General features: G+C 42.5%; 1 protein-coding gene across 1 annotated transcript; it reads left to right on the plus strand.

The window, feature by feature from the left end:
• The first annotated feature begins 422 nt into the window (after nucleotides 1-422).
• Nucleotides 423-26,134, plus strand: rhoq (ras homolog family member Q). The gene is made up of 5 exons (XM_080507562.1): nucleotides 423-940; nucleotides 1,225-1,283; nucleotides 16,981-17,145; nucleotides 20,984-21,079; nucleotides 22,210-26,134. Exons 1-5 carry the CDS (start codon nucleotides 799-801, stop codon nucleotides 22,369-22,371), a joined length of 624 nt encoding a protein of 207 aa, XP_080363688.1. The 5' UTR covers nucleotides 423-798; the 3' UTR covers nucleotides 22,372-26,134.
• Nucleotides 26,135-26,365: the final 231 nt, after the last annotated feature.

A 26,365-nucleotide genomic window follows, 5' to 3' on the forward strand; every position in this document is an offset into this window, starting at 1 on the left:
TAAAGCAGGGTGGGAGATGGACGGGTGGATGTTTAAGACCTATTTTCCTGCGTTGCCTTGCTGATTGTGTCAGTTTACATCTCCAGGAATAGAATGTGACTTAATTCTTATGATCCCATTGTTCAAACAAGGTTGATTTTCTTCTTCTTCTTCTCATCTCCCTCCTCTATCTGATAGTATAGTCTATTTGCATATGTATGTGCCGGTAGGATTTCTGTGTTTGCGCACCACCTCCCAGCGCTCCGTGCGCTATGATGTAATTTCTAAAGAGTCCTTGATCCACACATCCTCAGCAGGCGGAGTGTACTTTATCCAGAGCCCCTTGGTTTCAAATCCAAGCCCCGCCTCTCCAGCAAGCACACCCACCTTGTCCGGCAGGCAGCGGCGGCGGCGGCTCGGTGCGCCAGCAGAGCGGAGGCAGGCGGGCGAAGGAGCGCAGCGCGCCGGGGAGCCGCGGAGCACAACACCGCACTCACGATCCAGGGAGGAGGAAGGGATCTTTAATAAGGGCTGGGTGGGGGAGTCGTGATCTGCTGAAATAAAACAAAACAAAAAAGGGTGCAGTGAGTGTCGGGGAGATTCTGGGAGTACCGTCACCGCTGGAGGAGGATGCAGTCCGGCTCGGTGCGCCGCGCAGTCCGCCTCCGCCGCTGCTGATGCCCGCCGTGCGGCCGTGCGGGTACCGGCAGCAGCAACAGCGGGCGGGACGAGGAAGAGGAGGAGGAGGAAGGGGAGGGGGAGGTCTACCGGGGACTACAGGGCGTCGGGGTGGCCGATGATGACGGTCGGGTCGGGATCATGGCTAACGGAACCGGTACGATCATGCTGAAGTGCGTCGTGGTGGGAGACGGCGCGGTGGGGAAGACGTGTCTCCTGATGAGCTACGCCAACGACGCCTTTCCCGAGGAGTACGTCCCCACGGTGTTTGATCATTATGCAGGTACGAGCCGCAGTTTGTCACGATTTGATTTGTTTTTGTTTTTGTTTTTTATTTTGTCTTCCCCACGATCACATGTATCGAGAGACACGGGGGGGAAAGGGAGTAACGCACGGGAGCAATCCCCCTCTCTCCCTTTGCTATATACTCTTCCCCAACTGCATTGCATCTGTTGCTATAATCAAAACCACTTGTTTGCCTCCCTCACAGCACAGAGGGGTTGGGGGACCCCCCCCTCCCTCCCTTTCTTCCTCCCCTCAACTGGCTCTTTATCATTTTCCTTGCAGTGAGTGTCAACGTTGGAGGAAAGCAGTACTTGCTGGGACTGTATGACACAGCTGGTCAGGTAACAGTTTATTTTTTGCCCTCCCTCCTCTTCCCACCCTGGCCAGGCTCCAAGCATGCCAAGGACACACAGACTGACTCTCTCTCTCTCTCTCTCTCTCTCTCTCTCTCTCTCTCTCTCTCTCTCTCTCTCTCTCTCTCTCTCTCTCCCTCTCCCTCTCTCGCTCTCTCACACCCCCTCTTCCTTCCCCACCATGTGCTCTTGGGACCAATGTGTGTCCCACTGGAGTTTTTTTGGAAAACACCCACCGATTTCATACTTAGGCCAGACACTAAGCTGCAACAGGTGATGGTTTTTGCACAAGCACGCACACGCACACGCACACACACACACACACACACACACACACACACACACACACACACACACACACACACACACACACACACACACACACACACACACACACACACACACACACACACACACACACACACACACACACACACACACACACACACACACACACACAGGGTTTACTGCCAGAGTCTGGTGTGCCATGGACAGTGATGGTGGTAGTGGAGGGGGGGGATTCAATAGTTCTATTATGTGGGGGAACAGGGCTCCTATGTCCAGTAGTGATGTCACAGGTTTGTTAATAGGGCTGCTTAACACCGGGGCTTTTTCTTTTACAATGTGCCTTTCAGTGGGCGAGGGTTAGAAACTGTACTGAAAATGTGCTGGTCTGCTCACACACACATGCACGCACAATAATGTTTCCACTCAGCAGAAGAACCAGAGTACACACACACACACACACACACCGTCTCACTGAAGTTTGGGAAAGCCCCAGAATTATTGTATTGGTTTTTATCACCTCGACGCTTTCAGCGTTTGGATGTTTTGGAAAGTCCGCCAGAAGAAGAAGCGGCGTGCTTTATATTTTTGCACTGACTGGAAGTGGGAGATTCTCATAACTTATCCTATTATGAGAAGTGAAAGTGATGGACAAAATGTGGCTATGGTGTTACATCACAGTCTCTGTGATTCAGTTTGGCAGTGCAGCACAGGCGTTATTATACATGACAATATGTTAAGTAAGGTCAAACGGATTTGAGTTTTAGAAAACTGGAATGAAAGATACCTGCACTTAGAATGCAGTCTTGGCTGATGATTCAATCCATAAACATTCAACTAAGAATAACAACTAACTTTAGCATAAATCCCTTAACTTGATGAAAATGTCAAAACACACTTATATAAATAAAAGTAGCGTTTTAGCAGGACATTAGTACCTAATAATGTACTGGATGAAAAAATTGGGTTGTGAATGCTTTTTCAGCATATCCAGGGAGACTTTCATGAGGTCTTGAGATTTTGTTTTAACTCAAGTTGCGAAATGTGAGGTAATTTTTGCATTTTTCAGCGAGCAGCCTCTTTAAATATTTCAGTGAGTGCCCCAATCAAACAGATTTTACAACCTATTTATGTATTTATTTATTTATTTACTTACTTACTTACTTACTTACTTACTTTCCATTGGCCGATACCGAAATAAGCATCATCTATGTTTTCGTGGAAATGGCCATTTGGTTTGGATTGCTTTTGAAAAAAAGTCAAAAAGAAGACCTTCTGATGAAAGCCAAAAAGCCTTGAAGCAAAATACACCAAAACTATGCTACTGAGCATCCAGCTTATAATTTAATCCTCCTATTTCACCTTTGAACTTGATTTTGGAAATCCACTAATAAATTTACTGGCGTTAGATGTTAGATGTGATAAGATCTCTGTCTAATCTGTGTTTGGACCGATAATGTAACATAACTGAAAGCATCTGAATCTTTAATGCAGTTAAAGATATCTTACCACATTTTATGATCTTTCTAGTTCCATGTTTGGCCAAAATATATCGATATTCACACTGTTGGTCCGTTTTCAGATAAAAAGCGTTTTAAACTTTGAACTCCTCTTTTTTTAAACCACAAATCTTTAATGTTATTCAAACACTTTATGCTTTTGTACAAGTTTCAAGCATATCAGCGATACCAGTTATGGTGGTATCACATATTGCTATTGGACGCCAAAATGTAATCAGTAGTCCTTTAATGAGTGATGACATGTTCCAAGTTTGAAGAAATGACTCCAAGCCATCTAAAAATGAGAACAGAGACTTCCCTTCAGCTCCAGAATGCAGTGCATCCAGCCAGTTAGCATGTGGAGGGATGAAAAATGCTTGTGGGGTATTCTTTGATGTATAATTTATCTATTACAACAGTTTATTGCTATCGGGTTAGCCAAGGCTGTAATCAAACATCCCCCTTAAAGAAAAAAAAACACAATCAAGACGAAAGAGTCGCAAGTGAATAAATGTAAATGAAAACAGTGTTGATGACTGTGTGTCTCTGAAGGCCTGGGGGCAAAAAGACAAACATTCCCGCTGTAGCCTCGTGCTGCACCACTAACGATGCAGTCAGATTGTGCTGAGTGAACGCAAACATAATAAATAAAGAACCGCTTTATGACTGTTTGAGGAAGGAAACTGATTCAACCCCTTGTTTTTCTAGACCTAAAGACACATGGTAGATTTTGGTGAATGGCACATGTGGTTTAGCTTCAGTTGTAGCGTCGACGTTGATGCGGCCATTCTTTGCCCCCAAGGCCTTTGACCTTCCCAGCAAACTAAAATCATACACGTCTCTAATATTTCAGCAGTTAACACTCTACTCAGGACCCGGCGAGAGCTGCAAACGGTCAGCCAGAGAAGTGTTCAGCTGTTCTCGTCTTCTTTTCATTCATGAATGATAAATGCACGAGTCTGTGAATAGCAAATCACAGCTGCCCTTCCCACCCAAACAGCTACCTGTGGCTGCGTGAGGTTGTTTTCTCCCCCAGAAGACGACAGCAGCGTTACTACTCGCCTGTGGGGAAAAAAAAAAGAAAGAAGAAGATGAACACAATCTTATTGTCTATTCGGCCGTGTTTGATACGACATGTGTGTGTGAGAGTGAGAGAGAGGAGGGTTTGTTTTTAGCTGATTCAGAGCGTCTCTGAAATGGAGAAGTCCTCCCAGATGTCTGCTGCGGGTGCCTGCCGGCCTGCCGAGAGTAGAGTTACCGCATTTGAAAATGTGGCCTCCTCCGCGCCCCGACTCGGCTGACCTCTTTATGTGGAGCGCACGGCCAGCTGGTAATGTTTATAACTCCAGCGCCTGATCAAAGACCTGGTGCCCCAAAGAGGGAGAGAGAAAGAGAGAGAGAGAGAGAAGAGGGGGGAGATGGAGAGAGAGAGAGAGAGAGAAAGAAAGAGGAAGAGAGAGCGACACAGACGGAGGGGGGTGTACGGAGCAGAGGGGTTGAATTGCTCCGAAAGTGGACAAAGTCAATGCACTCGGTTTCATTTTCCTTTCCCTTTCTCGTCAATGGAAACGTCTTCCTTCGTCGCCGCCGCCATCTCCTCCGGCCTGTGCTCCACGTGTTCTCTTGCCTTCCAGCTCTATGTAATATTCGTGCTGCCGGCATGGCTCGGCAGTGCATTATTGTTCTGCGAGGGGCATCCATACCTGTGCCCTGAGTGCATGCGCCTCCGAGCGGTCACATGTCAAGAGCGTTCGAGTCGCGAATGGCGCTTGTCGCTTGTCGCTGCCACATTTTGTGCCTGTTTTTGTCTGCCACGTCGAGCCCCCCCACCCACCCACCCCACTCCACCCCACTCCACTCCACCCCACCGTCTCTCTTTCTGGAGCAGCCGACTGAATTATTCCATATGGAAGGTCTGTGAAAGTCTGACTTGCTGAACGTGACGAGGGGAGCAGAGGGTGAAGCCTTTTACTTATTCATTCCTTCTCCTCCCTGCCGCTGCACTCAACAAAATCCGGCATCGGCGCTCGAGGACGATCGAGAGGAAACGGGAGCGGGCTCTTAAGTGCCGCGGTGTCCCGTGGAAACCCCCCCCCCAGAGACAAGGACTCTTGGAGTTTGCCACCCTTGGAGACTTGTGTCCCGCCGCCCTGTTTAACCCTCCCGCCTTTGTCGTCAGGCCGCTCCTCGTTTACTCAGCGCTGTCAGATGGCGTCACGCTCAACTGCACATCCTGTAATCACTTTTACCACTTCACTTCACCCATTACGCCCTCGTTCTCGCCGCCGTTCGGTACAGTCTGATGAGTCCTTTTTGACTCCGCAGCTCAAAGCGGCCCAGTGACCGGGAGACGTCCCGGCGGGGGATTGGCAGGCGGGGATGGCGGCGCGGGGTCGGGTGGGGTGGGATACTGCAAATGGTTTTACCCAGCTGGGCACCAGCAACCTCTCAGCTGCTCACACAAAGAGGACCAGGGATACGACAGACATGCCTCAGCTCACACTTTCAAACTGAGTCTTCACCACTGACTAATTCGGGAAAGAACCTTTTTGGGGCCCTGGAAAAGGGAGTTCACTGATTAATCGCTTGGCTTTTGAATCAACTTCCATTCCTGTTTTTGTCTTTACAAAATGGCAGCGGAGTGAAATCTGCAGACAGACTCTCACAAAGCCCAAGGCAAAGTGCGGAAATACCAACCAGACGATGCTGCCAAATGTCACAGGACCTCAGACCCTCAGGGGGGCCCGAGGCTGCAGGTACATTCTGGCAATTAGCAAAACTGAAACAAAATCCCAACTGGTCTTACATTTACTTTTACTCTGAGCTGGCCTCGCTGCGATCTCCCATAGTGTACAGATTTAATTTCCTTCACCATTCAAACCGCGGGGCCGGGGTTAATTCAAGTCAACTTTTTTAAAACATGTTTTAACGCACGCACGCACACACACACACACACACACACACACACACACACACACACACACACACACACACACACACACACACACACGCACGCACACACACACACACACACACGCACACACACACATACACACACACACACACACACACACACATACACGCACACACACACACATACACACACATTCAAATCCCCCCTCAACTGTGTTGAAGCTGCAGCAATGATCCAATGACATTTATCCAAGATCTGACAATTCCCCCCCCCCAAACAATGTATGTGTATAACTTGAAATATGATAGCTGTAACAACCCTAACCCTCTGGCTACAGCCTGAAATTGATTTCATGGTAAAAAAAAAAATAAATAACTAGAATAAAACTATTAGCCACTCTGGACTATGGCTGTGATTTCTGATATGAACCAAAGTATCTTGTCAACAGACAACATGATTGATGCTTTTATGAAAACCAAGTCATTGATCAGTGAAAACCCTTTGCAAAGGATCCCTATGAGCTAATATCAGAGAGGAATACATGAGTGACTCGGTCGAGCAGCCAAGTCGTGACTGACGCCTTCCCTCTCTTTGCTGGCGATAAGCATCGTATACTGCTGCATTCGCTGCATGCGCTTTGGTCGAGTGAGGATCACACTTTAATCAAACACGAGAGCGCAGTTGGTCTGAAGGTATGTTGAGACTTGTTCCTTAATGATTCCACTTGTTTGCACAACAGTTGGACGACAAGTACTTGGTTTTGTCTTTTTAATGAAGCAATTTCTGTGTAAGAGCAGCTGTGTGCTGATTTTTGGATCTTTCTTTTTAGAAGGAGAAACAGTTGGGGAGCAAAATCTGCCAACGATGCACACCAGTAATTACAGAGTCATTATCAAGCTTATGCAGATGTTGACAATCACTTCATTTATTTGAAGCTATGAAAATAACACTTTTATTTTTTTAAACCAGACAGATATTAGATCGAAAAAGTTCTCTAGTTTTGTGTTGCCTACCTTTGCACCACCGCTGGATGTTCTGAAATGACGTAACGCCACGTAAGCTGAGCTCACTGATGTGTTTCTTTTGTGGTTCCTTTTTGTTGGACTGAAGCCAACCTGAAGGTCCCTGAAGGCTTAAAGGCTTAATAAAGCCTGGACTTTGCTGTTGGTGGACTTGCACAATTAGCATCCTCCTCGCTTGATTCAGGGCTGTGTTTGGCCGGCCGGAAGAGTTTTCTGTGCTCCTCAACCCCCCCCCCCCCCCCCCCCCCCCCCCACACACACACACACACACACACACACACACACACACACACACACACACACACACACACACACACACACACACACACACACACATCCATATCGTCATGCAATCTTTAATTTAATCTCTGAGTCTCCTGAATATCTGCGCTCAGGTCACTGAAGACTGTGAATGAGGGCTTCAAAGGGCTCCAACACATATTTAAAATTTATAAAGTAAATCTATCCATCTATCATATTTTGTTCATATAGCTGGGGACGCTTTTTTTTAAAAACGTACAGATGTGTTATTTTTTTTGACTGCTTTCTGAGCATTTTCCTTTTTTAGGGTAGTGTAAATTATAATTTCCGTATTGTCAGTAGAGAAATTAGCTGCCTGGTACAGCCCTACTTCTAACGGTTAGTCATTAGATCTTCAAAATAGTGTTGTTTTTTTTTTACAAGAATAGAATAAAAGGTTGGCAGCAGGGGCTGACAAGTGCAAACACTGTCATCAAGATCAATAAGGGTTATTTTATCAACAAATAGTTTGTGGTCTACAACCTAAAGTTGAGATAACAAGACAACATTGAGACACTTACTAATATTGACTTGACTTTTACTGGTCTTCAAAGGCTGTGTCTGAAATTAGAATGAAGTTCCTAATGATTCATTAAACTGATGCTGTGTCAGGCACCGCCTATGTACCACCATCATTAACAGGCGTTAAAGGCGGCATTAAATTGTCCGTATTCTGAATGGAGTCTGGCAGGATGTTCTCATCATGCAGGCATGAATGGGCAAGAGGGGAGTGCATTAGAGCTCAGGCTACGATTAGAGATCATTAATCACCGTTAAAAGCCTCGTGGAATAGAAACTGACTTTTTCTTCAATTCTCTGGGTCGAGTCTGGTCGTGTAAAAAATGTCCAAATTTGCAGGTTGCAGGAAGAACTTTGCGAATAGGCCTGGGTTTGTGTCAGTGCGCGGTGGCCATGTTAGAGCTGGTATTTCTGACTCTGTTGATCTGGGCGGTTTATAGAACCCCGAGGAGTGCGATAGCAGAAAAGGAGAAAGATAGGACGGGGAGAGCGGTGCTGGCGGAGGGAATGACTCACCGATATCATAGCACTCATATGTCACCGAGTCAACAGAGCTCGGCGGCACAGTGGGGCTCACATTGGCCTGGGCTGATGAAAATGTATGGCTGCGCATAGAGACACGTTACAAGAGTGTCTCCACCATTACCACCGACCATAATATTTACAGTCCAGTCCTGACTTCCTCAGACAGTGTTAGGAAATGCGCCAGCTTCGTATTTCTGAACTGTTAAACTCCCACGTATATAAAAAAAACAAAAACAACCATACAAGACATTTGTGGTGAAGAACGTTTTACCAGAAGCAGGACTGTGTCGACATTTCTGGACAGAGAAGTGATCAAACTGTGTAGGAAGAGCATCCAAGGAGCAGACTCGCTGGCTGCCTCTGGACTGTAATGTGTCCGTCGTGCTCGCAGGAGAGCGGCGCAAAGGCGAGCCTCCGACAAGCTCGCGGCCTGTTTACAGTAAACTGCTGAGTGGCTCGCAGTGTGTCTGCGGCTCACCGGGGAGTCACTTGTGCAAGCAGAGGTCATAAACACACAGAATCGCATAAAGACATACTGTGCTTGATCCCAAGTGACAGATAAAGTGTGTGTGTGTGGGTGTGTGTGTGTGTGTGCGTGTGTGTACGAGAGCACATCTGTTCCTCCTCGCAGAGCGAAGTGAGCTGAATAAAGGTACAATAACATATTTTTCAGGCAGGTAATATGAAAGTATTCTCTTTCGGGTGTAAGAAAAAGAAATGGATCCACTTTATGTATTGGAATAAATATATTTGACAATGATATGTCAAATTTCCCACAAAAAGCTGACAGCTGGATCTGTCTTTAAAGTTAAATGTTCTCTGATTCATTACTTAGTTGCTTATTAGCCAGATGTGCTAATATTGGAAGCACAACTTGACCTGACTTCCCACACTGCCACCTAGTGGCTGAATGTGGAAACCAGTTTTTTTTGTTTGTTTTTTTTTTTTTTAAGTCAGCTGGTTTTCATTGGTTTAGCTGCAGAGAATCTCTCAGTGATGATTCTTATAGATATGAGATATAAAGGCATAAAATGCATTGCGGCAAACAATGATTGGACATAAAACATCAACAAACCAATTTATTATTGGAGTTTTTTCCAAAATAAAAATGAAATTAGAAAACTTTTAGCTCTCAGAGTGTGGACCCGGGTCTGAAACAATTATTTAACAATGAATCTCAGAGACAAGGAAACTAAATAGAAACTACCCTGGAAACTGTGCAAGAAGCTGGACTTACAGATTAACAAAGATGCACACAAAGACCGAGACCTTTCTAAATACATTCGGAGGTATTTGTAGAACTTATATGAAAAGTTGACATGAACTTGAATGGAGACGTCAACCACAGCATGAAACATGAACATGCAACCCTTGAAAACATAAATACGAGCCGCATGTAACCACTGCTGCACATGGATACATGGCATGGAACATGGAAGGGGATCTGAGAAACATAAACATGAGCCTGAACCATGTAAACCAGAACACGGAACTTGAGAAACCACGAAGGAATACAACATAAACACATCAGAACATGTATAAATTGAGAAAGACTGACTGAACTGCATGGTGCCATCCAAAGGACAGAATATAGAAGAGCCATTTATTGACTGTGATTAAGAACAGATCCATTCATCTTCAATCATTGACTTTTGACTTTTTGACTCGGGGTTGGCACTGGCATTAAATTTTAACCTGACTTAGAATTGTTTAAAAGGAGGTGAGAATTTCAAGACGGTGTGGATAAAGAGGGATGACCTGTTTGCAAGAGTAACTAAACGTATGTGTTTTCTCATAGTTCTCTGTCTTCCTTTAGCTTCCTAAACTGAAGTTCAGACTTACCTTCACAATATAAATTAAAAACAAACTGAACTGTAACTGCTGCACTGGAGTATACAGTGAATTGCAAAGGAGCATCAACAGTCCAAAGTGTAACAGACGGGATTTGAGATCTAGAGGTGACACAAGGATTTTCCTCTTCTAGGTCTGCACGACTGACAAAGTGATTAAAAAAAAAAGACACTGACTATAATCTAGAGCAGCCTTGGACGTTTCATAGCTTTTTTAAACTTTATTTTATTATTAAAGGCTTGTGACGGGCAGTATCTTCACTATAATGCTGCAGAGAACAGACTTAAAAAAGGATTCTGCATCATTTCCTACAGATTTGAAACTACTGATGCCCTAGGAAAAGTTCTTTTTTGATAAATAATACAAATTAGACTTGGACGATCTCGATAGATAGATAGATAGATAGATAGATAGATAGATAGATAGATAGATAGATAGATAGATAGATAGATAGATAGATAGATTATTCATCTCCATGGGGAAATTCAAAAAGTAGGGGCCGCTAATCACTACGTCACTGTGCGGCGCTTCTGCAGGCAATAATTCATGAAACCCTATACTTTTGAATGCACAGTTTCTGCGGCTAATCAGAAATGTTTTCTTTCATCCCAACATTATGATATACCGCTGTATTTAATCACCGTGATGGGTTTGGTAATCAATCACCCGCTGAGCCGAATCAATCAGTCCCTGGTTATTAATGCTGTTTCAAGATGACACTTCAATCAGTTACCAGGCTTATTAGGTACTTGGCCTTTGCTGTGTGATGTCAGGCCAAACTTCCTGTCATGGATTCTAATATGCGCTATATTAATTTAATAAGCGGGTCATTGTAAAATGTGTAAATGTACAGTATCACGCTGTTCTGCCATTAGTGAGGCTGGTTGTGATTTCACACTTGGTGTGGCCAAATAAGTAGAAAACACTGCTGCAGTGCAAAGGGAATCTGTTGTGGTGTTTAACGTGGGATCGTCGGTCTCCGTTCACATGTTCTTCATTGTCCTTTGTGTCCACTCAATGTGTTCCTCTCCCCGGTTTTTTTTCATTCACTGTTTCAGGAGGGTTTTTATTTGTGTTTCTCCTCCCAGCTTGTTTTTCACTGCTTCAGTTTTTTTTTAACCAAATCTTTGCCCGTCCTGCTTAAAAAAAAACATGCCTCTGGTTTCCGTCCTGTAACACTCTTTGGTCTTGCTGAACCTCCTTTGGTTTTTATGCATTCTGGTAATTTGAATTGGATATTTGTCTGTCTGATGATTTAATCAGGGTGGCACCTGATAGATCCCAATTAAAGTAGGAGGGGAGTTTGTCCAAACAACCCGAGTCACAAACCACAGAATTCAAGACTGTTCCTGAGAATGCAAATACCCATTTATTTTTTAGCATTTTTCTCATTTGTTGAAATCCAAACGAAAAATGATTAGTAAACAAACATAACCAGACAGTACTGTTTACACTGTAAATGAATTTCGAGGAAAATCGTGCTACTTCATGAGGCCCCGTTTATACGAAAACATTTAAAGCGAAAATGAAAAGGCATCTCCTAAAAGTTTCATGTTTCCATGGCGATGTTTTGAAACATTGTATGTTTACACAGAAACAGCAGGAGTGTTGAAAATGATGTCGTGAGCATGGCAGGCCACGAGTTGGCGCTGTTGTTAGTTTTTGTAATGAAACTACATATGTGCAGGCAAAAATCAATATCAATTTAAACAATACCAATAGCAAGTACACAGACATTTGTATGGACAGACACTGAAGTTGGATTGTTATGACAGTTACTGTTAACTGTGAAACGATCAAGTTCCTGGAGAACATGGAGTGGGAGTCATGACACTGGAAGTCGCCATTGTTGTTGTTGTCCATCTACTCATGCATGAGTAGGGGAACGATTTACACTGGTCATGTCAGTATGCTTTGTAGCAAGTTGTTTTTTTTAATGCATGCATTTTCTCTGTTTCCATGGAGATGGAGTCAGAGTGTTTTCCAAAAGTTCCACCAGGGGAGCTGTTTTCAAAAAGTTGTGTTTTCAGTGGCTCCGCGCATCCCTTGTTGTGTAAACATATGCTTGAAATGCAACAAAAGCTGTTTCGTTTTCACTTAGGTTGCATCTACACAGAGAAGCGTTTATTGGGGAGACATTCCTTCCACACAGAGTCGGCATTTTCAGAGAACGATACTTCAAATGTTTAAAAGTGGCTCCAGCAGTAGAATCTGAAAACACTCGCTCAGCGTCTCTGTGTTTACAGCGAAAATGCTGAACAATGCTGATGTCATGGCTCCCGGAATCTGCATGTGGTAGCCCCCCCCCCCTAACAACACAACAATTAACGAGTCATGTTCATGCTCAGCTTGTTAATGAATTTCACAACACATTTTCATATTCTCTTGTGTCATCAAATACAAAAGATCTTCTTTGTTGTTGAGCGACACAATGAAGTCTTTTCTTCTTTGCAAGTTGATAATTTCCACGTGATAATGTCTGGAGTTTGACGACGAGTAGGCTTCATTGTCTTCTCTGTTTTTGGTGGATGTCCATATTTCTGTGGTGGCATTATAGCCGGTATAAATACTTCAGCTTTATGTAGACATATCTTGATTCTGTCAGAGGGTTCATGTCCTCATGAAAGACTTTGCTTGAAGCACCATCAAAGCAGCGAAGGAAAGGACTCAATGACTTCACTTCTTTTTATGGACAAAGTTGGGAATACTCGTGTCCCACAATGCAGCTCGGTGGCATTTTTCATCGGATGCTCCCGGCCTCCTGGGGTTTCTTCACAGTTGGCAGATATGATCCAATTATTCTCGAGTGATTGCTGCCTTCCTTGTGGTTCATTTGAACAAGTTTACGAGCCGTAATTTGGTACCTTGAGGACAGAGACGAACCTCGGTGCCGTCCGATGTGGCCCCACGTGAACCGAAGACATAAAACAAAGACAGGATATTAACAACATTGCTGGGATTGCTGGAACCGCCTTTGTCTTGCAGTGTATCTTTGTTAGGGTGAGTTTCAAAAGGAATCTCTGCTGTTTGGACTCCTTCATAAATTGTTTGTGGGTCTTCAGTGGGAGTCAACGGAAGCTGACATATGGTTTCCTCTGTAATCACCACAATTCTTCTGAAGTGTGTCCAAAAGCTTTCATTCAACAAAATACAATCAGGAGATGATGAGACATGTGAGCTTTGATCAGTTCTTAAGAAGTATACCGGTAAACATTTCTTCTTCTTCTTCTTCTTTTTTCTTTTTTTAGTTTTCTAATAATAACATCAAGGTAACCTCAACACTGCTCCATTCGAAAAGCTGCTGGAGGCTCCAAGTTTCAGGTATTGGAGAAACCAAACACAAGACTTAATCAGTCGACCTACAAATTGAAAGTCAATAGAGTTGCGATATGAAATGAGCTTAGTCAGAAGTGCTGTGAATAATCACGCGTGATCAGTTCCAGAGTCTGGAAGCAGCGACAGTGAATTCAGTTTATATGTCAGGGTTTGAAAAACCAGCATCAGCTGAAGTGATGACTGCAGCATCTTGTTGTGTTCACATGAAGTTAACGTTTAGAGTAAGATAGAGATGCCAACACCGCAAATTGCTTTAATAACAAACAGTCAGTGTGTCAAATGTATTCTGAAATGAACTGGGAGCCAATGGGAGACTGGAGGACGGTAGCAATATGTTCAGATTACTTTGCAAAGTGAGGGTGTCCAGAAGTGTAAATAAGTCAATCGAAGAATCTCTGTTTTTCTTGTTATTTTGTAAGTAACTTGACTTCATGTTTGACTCTATTGATGTGAGGCTTGACCTCGTGGTATTGTAATCAGATTGTTTACCAGGAAGTCCGGGTTCTTCTCCTGTAATAGTACTCCAGCTTTTATAGGCATCTACTATAACAGGATGCATTGTTATTTGTCTGGCCAGCTGGCATTTGCTTCTAAACAATGACCAGAAAAATCTGAACATGTCAGCAGACAGATCCTATAAAGCTGCAAATGCATCCCTGTTAATGTGGATACAGGCTAAAGTTAAAGATAAAAACAAAACAGTCAGATTGTCTGGATCATTGAATAAGTTCAGACTTAATGAAGATAATAATTCAGTAATGTCAACTCCGTTGATAGTTCCATTATATTAACTTACCCATAACATTGAAAGACATAATGCCCACCAACACAAATAACCAAGTTCAGTGTAGAATATTCCCCATTAATTCACTTTTTTTTTTTCTTCACTGGGCCACTCTTTGGAAGCTGATCCATCCACTCGGTCATCCACTTCCAGCATCCGATTATGACAATGTCTTGGGCTCTTTTGGTACAATGAACATCAGTGTGAAAACATCTGAGTGAGCCACGACTGGAATGTGTAACTTCCCACTTGATGATGATGATGATGATGATGATGATGATGATGATGGTAGACCGAAAGAACAGTATTTCCGGGTGATCTGTCCATCTGTTCATCTCACTGTCGTTAACGCGATATCTCCAAAAGGCTTTGAGGGGATTTAATCAAATTTAATACATATGTTGAGTCTCATTTAGCGGTGAAGTGAGTAGATCTTGGTTGCCAAATTTCAGAGCGGTTGTGATGCCGTCTTGTGGGCCTCATTCTCGAGACCGCAGGTTGTCAAGAACTCCACAATGGACTGGTCAGAGGTTAGGTTACGATTGCGGCTGGGATGACCAGTTGACTAGTCCACTAATGTAATTGCATTGATTTTTCCATAATTTTAAGTCGGGTAATTAACAAACATGGCTTGTTTATTAGTCCTGTGTTTAAAGTTAATGGATATCTTTTCCACTGCTGGAATCACTGTAGACAAACACAGAGCACATTTGTATACAGATACAGTGGATGAACTTCTGTTCCTACGCAGAAAGGAAAAGACAAAAAGACATACAGGATAGAGTGAGGAGAATGAATGATCAAGCAGGAAACAACACAATCGAGCACTGCCTTCACTTAAGGGCTATAAATGAATGTCTTGCATGATGTCGAGCAGTACCAAAGACTTATACTTCACTGTGTTACTCCTATGTTCTCTTATTGAAGAGCCAATTTTGTAGTTTTATTCCTTTAATGTCAGTTTTTGAGCATCACTGTTTAAATTTGTACTTTGTTATTGACAAACAGAACGAGCCAACGTCTAACGGTACTGGACTGGTAGACTAATGGTTTTCAAGTAGCCCGAGTCAACCCTCGTTAAGATCACAGGGAATGCTTGAAGTATTGTGCTTGTGCTCAGAGACAACCATGCTAACCTTTGGAAAGACCCTTAAAAAAAAAAACCTGGCAGCAGACAGACTTGTCGCCGGTTGGTTGCGGTCAATGGCGGCGAGCTGTTGGTGCGGGCGTTCCCGGCTCGCGTCAAACCGCGCAGCAGAAAACAGATGCATGTCGCAACGATGTTTGCAAATCATCCTCGCGGTTCGTCTTGGTTGCTCGGAGTACCAGATGGTTTGCATACATAATTGATTTTATCACGTCAGGGAGTTCCGATAGTGTCAGGTAAACTGTCAGTCATTACTTAACCAACAGCTCTGTAAAAAAAAAAAACACTGAATCGTCCTACGTGACTCTCTTATGGGAAATTCCTGCATGAGCCAGGCCTGAGAAGAATCTAGTCATTTGGAAGTAAGAAGATGAGAAACTCATACATTTTTGAACGATATCTACTTTGAGGTGTAGTTGGCTTGCCCTCCGGTATATAATTTGCCATATGTCAATTGTTAAAGAATGACTGAACGATCCTAAAGAAGAACCAATGCGACAAAAGAGAAAAAGTAGGTGGATGAACAAATCGACATCACATACATGTTTGTCTCCATGTCATAACACGATCACAAATACTCAACAAGCTCATCAAACTTCACATATGTGGCCCTAAATAACACGGATGCTATTTGATTCTCTCGCCGCTCTCATTTCCCGATTCTTTCTCTGTGAACTGATAACGTGAGAAAGACGTGTCGGTGGAGCTGCAGCAGTGTGCTGAAACTGGACTCTGTGTTCGTGAGAGAGTTGGACTGAGCGATGGCAATCAAGACGAGTGACTCTCACGTGCCAGCGCTGCGCTGTCCCACCGCAGCCATCTCCAGCACACAGTCGCACTCTGCATCCAACTCGCTTTGATTTGAGGAACACGAATTTTCCAAGACAGGAAATGAGAACTGATTCCGCGTGTGTTGGTCTGGTTGAGTCACATCTAATTACTGGAGATCCATTGATTCACGGCGTCTTGTTGCCAGCAGCGGAGCGCCATGTGCTGTCAGCGGCTGAGCAGCAATCGCTCATGAATATTCATACGCCTGCAAGTCGGACACTCTTGTCGCAAAGGGTTTATCTTTGGCGGGGACAAGGGAGCGTCGGCTGGGGCGTACAAAGGGCAGTCTCGCGTCAGTGACTTAGCCGTTCACACCGCCGCCAATATTGGAGATGGCAGCGTGTCGGGCTTTCGCCGTCCTGGGGCGACGACTCGTGCTCAACTCGTATTAAAGGAATGGAAATGTGAAATAATCCCAAACTGTTTCAGTCTGAAAGGGCAAGGCTCAGAAAGAAGTTATTTCTCCACAGAAGAGCTGAGAAAACTACTGCAGCTCACTGAACTTTAGCTCTACAGCGAAGACGCAAAAGGTCTCGACATTCTTAGCCCTTTTTTTTTTTTTTTTTAATGCTTGAATTATTGATGAGTGATAATATCCCAGATGTTAAAATATGTAAATGAATCATGTCTGCTCCCCTGACGCTGAATGATAACCACTGCTCCTCCCACCAGGAGGACTATGACCGCCTGAGGCCGTTGTCCTACCCCATGACCGATGTCTTCCTCATCTGCTTCTCCGTGGTCAACCCGGCCAGTTTCCAGAATGTGCGAGAGGAGTGGGTGCCCGAGCTGCAGGAGTACGCTCCCAGCGTCCCCTACCTGCTGATTGGTACCCAGGTCAGTCCCTGAAGGAGGTTACAGTCGTTTCAATAGATATTTCCACGCAGCAGCAACAGACCCCAACAAAGTCAGAAGAACACAGAAGTAAAATTCATTTTTTTTGGCTTACACTCCAGAAGCTCACAAAATTATATGTCTGGACACAGTTTCTACTGTAGATCGAGTTTGACTTTGGACAAAATATCAGTTTTAGGTCGCAGACCTCACAATGCTTGAGGTACCGACCAGATTTAGTTTTTTTCTTTTTCTGGATCATGAATATTCTGGGCTGGTACAGAAAGAGTGAATCACTTTTAAAAGAAATGATTGAAAGGTTTTAGTTTGTAACTAGCCTTGCCCAACTTGCCCAACCCTCATGTGTAGTCCGCCTTTTGCATTTGATGAAGGGTTAAACATATATTTGAACACACCATGCAGTTATTGTGGTGAGAACCATTTCTTCATCCTGCTCACCATGACTTGCATTATATCCCCTTTAGACACAGGGTAACATTAGCATTAGCCTTTTATGTTAACTGTTTACTTGTCTCTGCAAGCTTTCTGGCTAAATAAGCAATTTCTTTTAAACTAGTTTCCGCCAAACAGGAGGCCATTAAAGTTCTGGCTCTTTCATCTATTTTAGCCATTTATAACATTTTCTTTTTTTGTATATTTAGCTGTCTAAGAGCCCTTTTACTTGTCAACAATTTCAAATGAAAATGAAAAACTTTACACAGCGAAGGTTATCGGAGGCACCGAAAATGCAACCTTTTGAGAACGGCTCCCAAGGTGGAACTTTTCAAAAGCAATCTTCAATTTGAAAGTTTGTCTTTTGTGACACAGACACATGGGCTCAATTAGTTATTGAAATTTGCTCTCTTGAACCTTAACTTGAGAGACTAAGGCCCTGTTTAAACATTTCAGGTGAAAACGCATTGATTTTTTGTTTTCATTTCACGAAAGTCTTGCGTTCACATGGCAGCATTTTAAAAATGATATCCCTTTATATGGCAGAAACACTGAAAACACATGCGTGCAGAAAAACAATATGGCATAAATATTTAACAACAGAGAGTACACGGACATTTGTATAGACAGACGACCGAGTTGGATCGCTATTACCAATGGCTGTTAACTCTAAAACTACTCGCCAGAGCATTTCCAGAAAGTGTCATTTTTGCCCTGTATACCCGGCGACGGGATTTTAAGTTCCACCTTCGCAGCCACTTTCAAAAAGTTCCCTTCCCAGTGTAATCATACAAACAGACACCGAAGACATGACAGTTTCGCGTTTTCACTTGAAATCATTTGCTATGTAAACATGGCCTTAATTACAACAATAAAGGTGTGGTAAGAACAGCTAAGACTAACGCTAAGATAAGTGGTAAAGCCAGGTAATGAATTTCAGTAGGTTTATATTTTCGGACCTTTTAAAACTCATTGTACATGTCTATTTGCTGTCAGTATGAATGTAATCATTTAACGCAGCTTTATCATTACATTACGTTCATAAAAACCAGTCAGTCTTATCCAGCTCTTTTAGAATGACTTTTTCTCAATACTGGAGTCTTTTCTGCTCTAAAGAATATCATTTAATCAGAAAGAAGAAGCAAAGCCAAAGCGATGCTTATCTTTTCACTTTCAGATGTATTATTATCAAAGGCAGACCAATATCGAGATGATATTAGCTTACTTCAAAGTCCTTAACACACACGGCCAGCACCATATGTCCTCATAAATCTTCGTGTAGACTTGTGGGTACATTTTTTCCCCTTCCTCTTCTCTCTTCTGTTTTTTTTTTCCCCTCGGCTGGTGTTCCCTGGCAACCAAATGCCAGCGCAGCCAAGGCCCAGTGGTGATGAGGAGGATGGAGTGGGAGTCCGATTTATCTCGTGTCAGCTGATGTTTACTGCTGGGGTGGTTTTTTTAATCATTTCCTGTCATAACTCAGTCGTTGCTGTTTGCCTGAATGCGTGTGTGTGACACGGCAAGCAATGAAGGCTGCTAACACCCCCCCCCCCCACGTAATATTCGGCAGGTGTGTGTGTGTGTGTGTGTGTGTGTGTGTGTGTGTGTGTGTGTGTGTGTGTGTGTGTGTGTGTGTGAGACTACAAGAGGAGTGAGGAACCATGTGGTTAGCTGTGAAATCTCTTTACACAAGAGCAGGAAGTGTGGGTCAACATGGCCGTCGTTCAAATTAGGAAATCACACTCAGTCAGTTAAGCAGTTCAGAATACTTTTAGAAGCTGAGGAAAAACTCCAAAACACCTGATTTGATGTCACTAAGAAACTACTTAAAGCCATATAATAACCCCAGTGTCATAAACTATGAAGGTTTTGGACAGCTACAGTTCAAACAAGGTTTATAAATGTCTCCAGAAGCAGGATGCAATGACAAGCAGCTTTCATGAACCCATCATTTATTCACACGAGGTATCGTAAGATCAACATAACAGATTTGACCATTTCTTGAAGAACATGACCTCTTTTTATTCTTTATATTCTTATTCTGTCACTGCTGGCAGGGTTTGGCCTGTGCAAAGTCATTTACTGTCCTTTATTTAAAGAGTAACTTCTATTTCATATCCATTCACTGTGTGAGGAACAGACATGACACATCATACAAACTCAAGCTGATACGTCACTGATGCAGATGCTTCCTTATGTGTGAATTACCATTAGCGTCAAAGACGTACTGTGAGGGTGAATTTGTAAAAAAAAAAAAAATTTATATTAAAATATTGCATTAAATGGGATCTTGCCATAATATCTTTGTGCCGCTTTAAACCAAAACACAGGCAAATATTTGGATTTTTCCAAGAATTTTGAATAAAAAGGTTGACTGTAAAATTCAAAAACTACCATCATGGAGGAGACATCATAGTGGCCTCCAGGACTTCGACAGATTCTCAAGTCCAATCGCAATGCCAGAAATGAAAAGTTGAAGTCATCTTGGTTGAAACAGTCACTCTTTGCACAGTTCCACGTCTGTAAACACATTTAAAAACAATCAGTCCCGTCATAAGGTGTTTGAACAGCTTCAGTTCCTTGTCTTCACAGATCATGATTAGAAGTGATTCTGAGTCCGTGAAGGGATTTCCAGTACAGAGTCGTGTCTGTTCCTGATGCAGTGCTGCCTGAAGCCCTGCTCATGAACTGGGGGAGCCCCCGCAATTAGGAATTCATCGATATAAATGTCGATATAAAACTCAGTGATCACTATGTGACTATTAACATCTGACTTCTAGATGTTGTGACAAATGAGAACAAATAAAAATAGTTAATCTTGTGTGTTTAAACATGTTCGTTTTCTATCACGGTCAATCACTGTTAATAACTGTGTGAACCTCTTGTTCAATAAACTGATCAGCCATAACATTATGACCTCTTCAATAAATCATATTGACCATGTCATCATTATGGCACACGTTGATGTGTTGAAGCAGAAAAAATGTGAACGCATAAGGACTTGAGCAACTTTGACAGAAGTAAAAGTGTGATGGCTGAACAACTGGGTCGGAACATCTCCGGAAGCGCAGCTGTTGTGGGGGTTTCCCAGGGTCGGATTCTTCCGCTGGTGGGAACTGCAGATGCACATGTGACGAAGGAAACAAGAAATATACATATCCAAATGATACTTTATATAAATTATGGGCAAAAGAAAGAGCACTTTTATTCAGAAGAACAAATGTCAAAGCACAAAAAACATCGTCTACATTGGTGTTTGTATTAATTAAAAATCCTACCATATATCACAGGTTCACTAGTGGAATTTGAGAGCTTAAAGACCTCAATCTGATCCAATTTCAGGAGGCTTCTGAAAAAAATTTGCCTTTTTTTCATTTCTTTTCTTCAGATTGACCTTCGTGACGACCCCAAGACCATCGCCAAACTAAATGACATGAAGGAGAAGCCCATTGCCACAGAGCAAGGGCAGAAACTGGCGAAGGAGGTTTGTGTTTTTTGTCACTGAAACAAAGCAATGCTGCTGCGAGCTGGAGAAGCTTCTATTTTCACTTTGGACATTGTAGACTTGAGCTGTCAGGCCCACTTAGACTTCTGTGTGCTGAACTGACGCTGGAATGTCTCGCAGGAATGTAATTTCCTCACTGAAATGCCAGGAATCGGACCTCCGTGCGCTCTTGAATTAATCTAGGAATACACTCTTGAGTGAGCATCGGAGTCCAGCTGGAGTCCGAGGGATGTAGACACAAAATGTGGCCAATGATTAATAGCTGTTGTCAGACAGAAAGGAAGAAGAAAAGCCATCCTTTCTCCAAATTACACTCTTGGGTCAGTGAATTGTTGATATCCATGCAGTTTTGGCAGCATGAGATCAGAATCAGATAGTTTTTGCTTCGTGAAGTTTCCTGACTCCACAAGGACCCATTGGAGATAATTCCCCCAAAAAATGAGTGCTATTAGAACTATCTTCCTCAGTTGGAACATGTTAGCCAGAGTATTATTACCTAGTGTTGCTTTCGTAGATTATCTCTCTTCTGTAAGCCATGTCAATGTTAAAAATTGCAGTTTTTAAAACAGCACTTCCAATGCAGTGATGCAGTCAAAGTCTTTTATCGACATTTTCAGGCCATGTTGACCAGGGCTGTGTAGTATTAAGTTAGCATATGCAATGCAATAATGTTGAATGAGTTTCAATGAATAAATAATATGGCCACATTTGTTGACAAGCAGATCCTGAACACAAACAGTAGTGCATGGAAGCATATAAAGGAATGCTAGTCAGTCAGTCTTTTACAGAATGAATTTTACACATGATTGTGATATATTTGCAGTATATTTAGCAGTTTAGTTTCATTTTGCAGTAATTCAAACAAATTTGCACATTCCATTAGTTATTATTTGTGATGATATTCAATAGATTGCACTTTAAAATGAACAGTTCTGGAAAGATGTATACGGTACCTTTATATCGGCCCACCTCTTGTGCTAAGCTAAGCTAGCCTGGCAGAAGAGCTTGTGAATTCCCATGGCGGTCTGGTTGGCATATATTGACTTACCATTGAGTGAACTTCCAACGAATTGCTGAGAGTGATGCGTGTCCTTCGTCTGTCTCGTCAGATCGGTGCTTGTTGCTACGTTGAATGTTCGGCGTTGACCCAGAAGGGCCTGAAGACGGTGTTTGACGAGGCCATCATCGCCATCCTGGCCCCCAAGCGAAAGAAGGGATCTCTGAAGAGGAGACTGGGGCCCCGCTGCATCAACTGCTGTCTGATTACGTGATGCACAAACCCCCCCACCCACAAAGTTTGAGCACATCAAACCAACCAAAACCAAACCTGGACTGGAGGCGAAACGTGGGGCAAAACTAAAAAGATGCACAGCTGGCCTGAAGAGAGGACGAAAGGAGAGCTAGTTTTTACTCCGCGCAGCTCTTGAAAGGCCACAACTCTTCATGCTGTCCAGCTCCAGTGGCTCAAAGATGCAGTTTACTACCAAAGGAGCACAAAAGCCCAAGTCAGTCTCTTCTTCTGATAGACTTTTGCCTCAAAAGTACCTTCTTTTATAACCATTTTTAATCTTTTTTTTTTTTTTTTCCTGTACGATGTTGCTGAATGCTGTCATACAAAAAAAAAAAAAAAACTATAAACGAAAACACATTTCAGTTTGAAGACAAATTTTAAAGAGTTCAAAGTATTTCTATGGTTTTTGGATAACAGATGATCAATTTGAATCTCTCGCTCTAAGATTATGTGAAGAGAGAACGAAATGCTGCAGCTGATGAGCAACGAGAGGCGGACTTCAGTGACACTGTGATAAGGGACCCGGTTTGTCTCTTCAAAAAAAAAACAACAACAAAATAAACTTGAGCCCAAAATGTCCGTCTCTCGGATCTTCATCGTTTGAAGACCTGAAAAGGATACCGAGACTCGACAGTAGTGAATTGTCTTTGGGACGACAACTTTTTGGACCTAGAAATGTATCATTTTAAAGCAGGGGTGTCAGACATACAGCTCGCAGGCTAAAACTCAGCCCTAAAGGAGATCCATTGTGGATCAGTCAAAGAAGTGGACAAAGCACTACTCGAGCCGAAAGATGAGTGACACAGCAAGAAAAGCTGGATTACTCATTCTCTTATCCAACACGAGCCTAAACAAAGCAACTCCGCCAAAGAGGATTTCAGATCTTTCACCTCATTCGAATGCACCAAACAAACTAATTTACTGAGATTGTGCATGAAGGCTGTTTCAATTATACAAATATATTGGGCTCTTGGTTTGCATGAGTGGAATCTCACACACAAACAGGAATATTTTAAAGAGGGTTGGAGGACAATCTGATAGAAGCACAAAGATGTGGAGTTGGTGGAACTTATCAAAAACTAATTAGACACTAAATCAGAATTCGCAACACAACACATAAATTACCTTTCGATAACAACAGTAGCATCTCTGCTGAAGGCTGAGACCTTTTGTACACAGCAAGAACTGACTCAGTCGATACGAATTACGTTGCATGCTGTATGTTAATCCATTAGGATAAACTCCTCTCATGTGATCTGCAATGTAAAACCTTATATTCATGATAACAAACTCAATGGGCAGTGTGTTATTTTGCACATCTCTCAGATGCAATCCTCAGTTTGTCCCGTTAGCAGATCAGCTGAAACACAAGTTTATGCACAATATCACATTTGTACCCAATTTCAGATAAGATCCGAAGTTAGCACAATGTTGTTTCTTTTCAGCAAAACTCAATTTATTCAGGTTATGTGAAGATATTTGCTGAAATGTAGACTTTATCCACATTTGTAGTTAATTTTTCATACTTCCAGATGCTGCTGTTGTTCACTGGAAAGTGAATCTGACCATAAATGGCCTCTGGTCTGAAATGAGTTTGACACCCCTGTTATAAAGTCTTGTTTTCTTGCCTTATGGAAAATCCATTGTTTTATAGTGTGGCATGCCAAAACATATTGTAAGTTAATATGGGAGGCTGATTCCTTCATGGAGAATGGAAGAGGATTATTATACTTTAAAAAAAACAAAAACAAAAAAACAACAACTATAATATCTAGAGTTTATCATTATTCTATATCTTTCAAAGAAGATCATCTATTCTGTGCAGATAGCATTTTGCCAGCTGATGAATTACTTTCATTCATATTTTTAGTTACTCTGCATTAATGTGTTATCCTTTTATCACATTTAAGAAGGTTGTGAAGAGAGAAGAAGAAGGATCTCATTTTAGAAATGAAACTCGGTCCTATCAGTGCCCAAAGACTCAAAGCGCACACACACTTTCATCTGAATCAGGTGGCTAAGACGACCCGATACTGTACAAGCAATGCACAACGTGAAGCGGAGGCTGCTTCATTATCGCAGCACAACAAAGCACATTCCTCTGCTTTCAGATGCCGAACCCCATCCCAGAAAGAAGCCGACTGAAGCACAGAAGATGAGTCAGGAGCCAGTTCAGTTCGAGTGCACCATCCAGGCTCCATAGCGTCTCTATATATCCAGTTGGAAAGTTCCCTTAAACCTCCTGCGAGGGAGTAGATCTGAACTGTTTTGGAAAAAGTAAAAGATGGGATTGCACCAGCTCTTCATAGGTTGTAGACGAAGATGCCAAACTTATTCATCAGCAAATCAAGGAAATGCCTGTCCCATGTATGGTTTATTATGTATGATTATATGAAGTTTCAATATGTATAGTGCTTATGAACCAAATGTCATCCCAATGAAATGCTGCAGAAAAGCACACACGTTAGCATTTTAGCACAGTTGCTTTTTTTTAATGTTGTGTTGGTGGGATGGCTGAAATCATAACTTTCCTGTTTCATCTTTTGACGTGTGGCAAATGCATAAATTAATCTTGAGTATGGGGAACACAGGTTTGAATTTGTTCTACGCCACAAGTTGTAATGGTTGCAAAAAGGGAAGACCTTTTCTTCCTCTTTTGAGAGAAATAAGACTATTAAACAGGATCCAGCACACCTTCAGTCTTAACTGTACTTGTGCTACTAAAAAGTATCCAAACTCAAACTTTAACACTGATATGTTGATAAGTTTTTACCAAAGTCACACTTTGTGACTCTGTTTTGTGCTTAGCACTTGTATTTAGGCTTCCAAAATCGTAAAACGAATGTTTCCTTGTGAAAACACAAAAAAATATACGTTTCCATGTAAACTATTGTTGTGTAAGTAGGGTCTCAAGGCTCGATTCTTACATTTTAAAATACTCCTTTTAATAAGTTTCAAGATTAAAACTAATTAATGAAGGTACTCTTAGTCATAAAATGGCAGTTAGTAGTCGATTTATGAACAGCTGGTGCAACCAAGTTGTCAAACTTGTCAAATATAAATCCAAATGATGGAGGGAGTGACGATGTATGAAAAGTTTTATCACCGCCTTGTGTTTTGATATGGTCTCATAGGAATTCAAAGGTCCACATTCATTCATTCATTCACATCTTAAATATTAACTGAGATGATATGTAAACTTTATCCAGAATTAGAGAATAGTTGAAATACCTTTGAGCCCCTAAAGTATGCAACAAAGGTGTGAACTCTCCATGTCTAAAGTAGGTGCTGTAGGTAATACCTTGAGGTTGTGACTGAACTTTTTCTTGCAAGCCAAACATCCAGAATATCAGCTCTACTTGTTTGTATGCATTTGTTATTGGCTTTTTCTAACCTTTTTTTTTAATTTAAGGTAAGAAAAAAAAAAAGAAGAAATGAAGATGCTAATCAAAGGTGCCAACTCTTGCTGTTCCTTTTCTGTTCAGAGTCAGATATGATTAAAGCTTTAATGTAAAAGGTGCTCTTCCTCTGTGTCCCAGCCTGCTGTTGTACAATTTGTCTTTGTGAGCAGCAGAGACGACTGCAGGGCGAGCAGCCTTTCTCTCTTGGACAGTTTTTTGCTCGCTTACTGTTTGTGTGAAGGTCCGCCCTCAGGATCCGGCACCTGAAGTGCCACAGCCATCAATGCATTCTCCCATTGACTGCTCCTCTCTTCTCAATAAATGTGTTTACTGTGTTAATAAGCCGGCTTGAGGGGTTTAACTTGGAGGGCGGCGGAATTATCTTTTGCTGTGTTTATTCCTGGAAATGAGAGCGTCCATGTGCGTAATGACCCAGGCCTCAATGGGATGACTTCAGAAGCAGGTCAGTGGAATTAAAACCCAAAGTGTGACGACTCGATCTCTGGAGCGTGAGCGCCACTTGCTGGGTAAAGTTTTGTAGCAATACTTTAAATTCTACTCTGCTTCACAACT

This window comes from Blennius ocellaris (genome assembly GCF_963422515.1).
Source record: "Blennius ocellaris genome assembly, chromosome: 13".
NCBI classification, from domain to species: Eukaryota; Metazoa; Chordata; class Actinopteri; order Blenniiformes; family Blenniidae; genus Blennius; species Blennius ocellaris.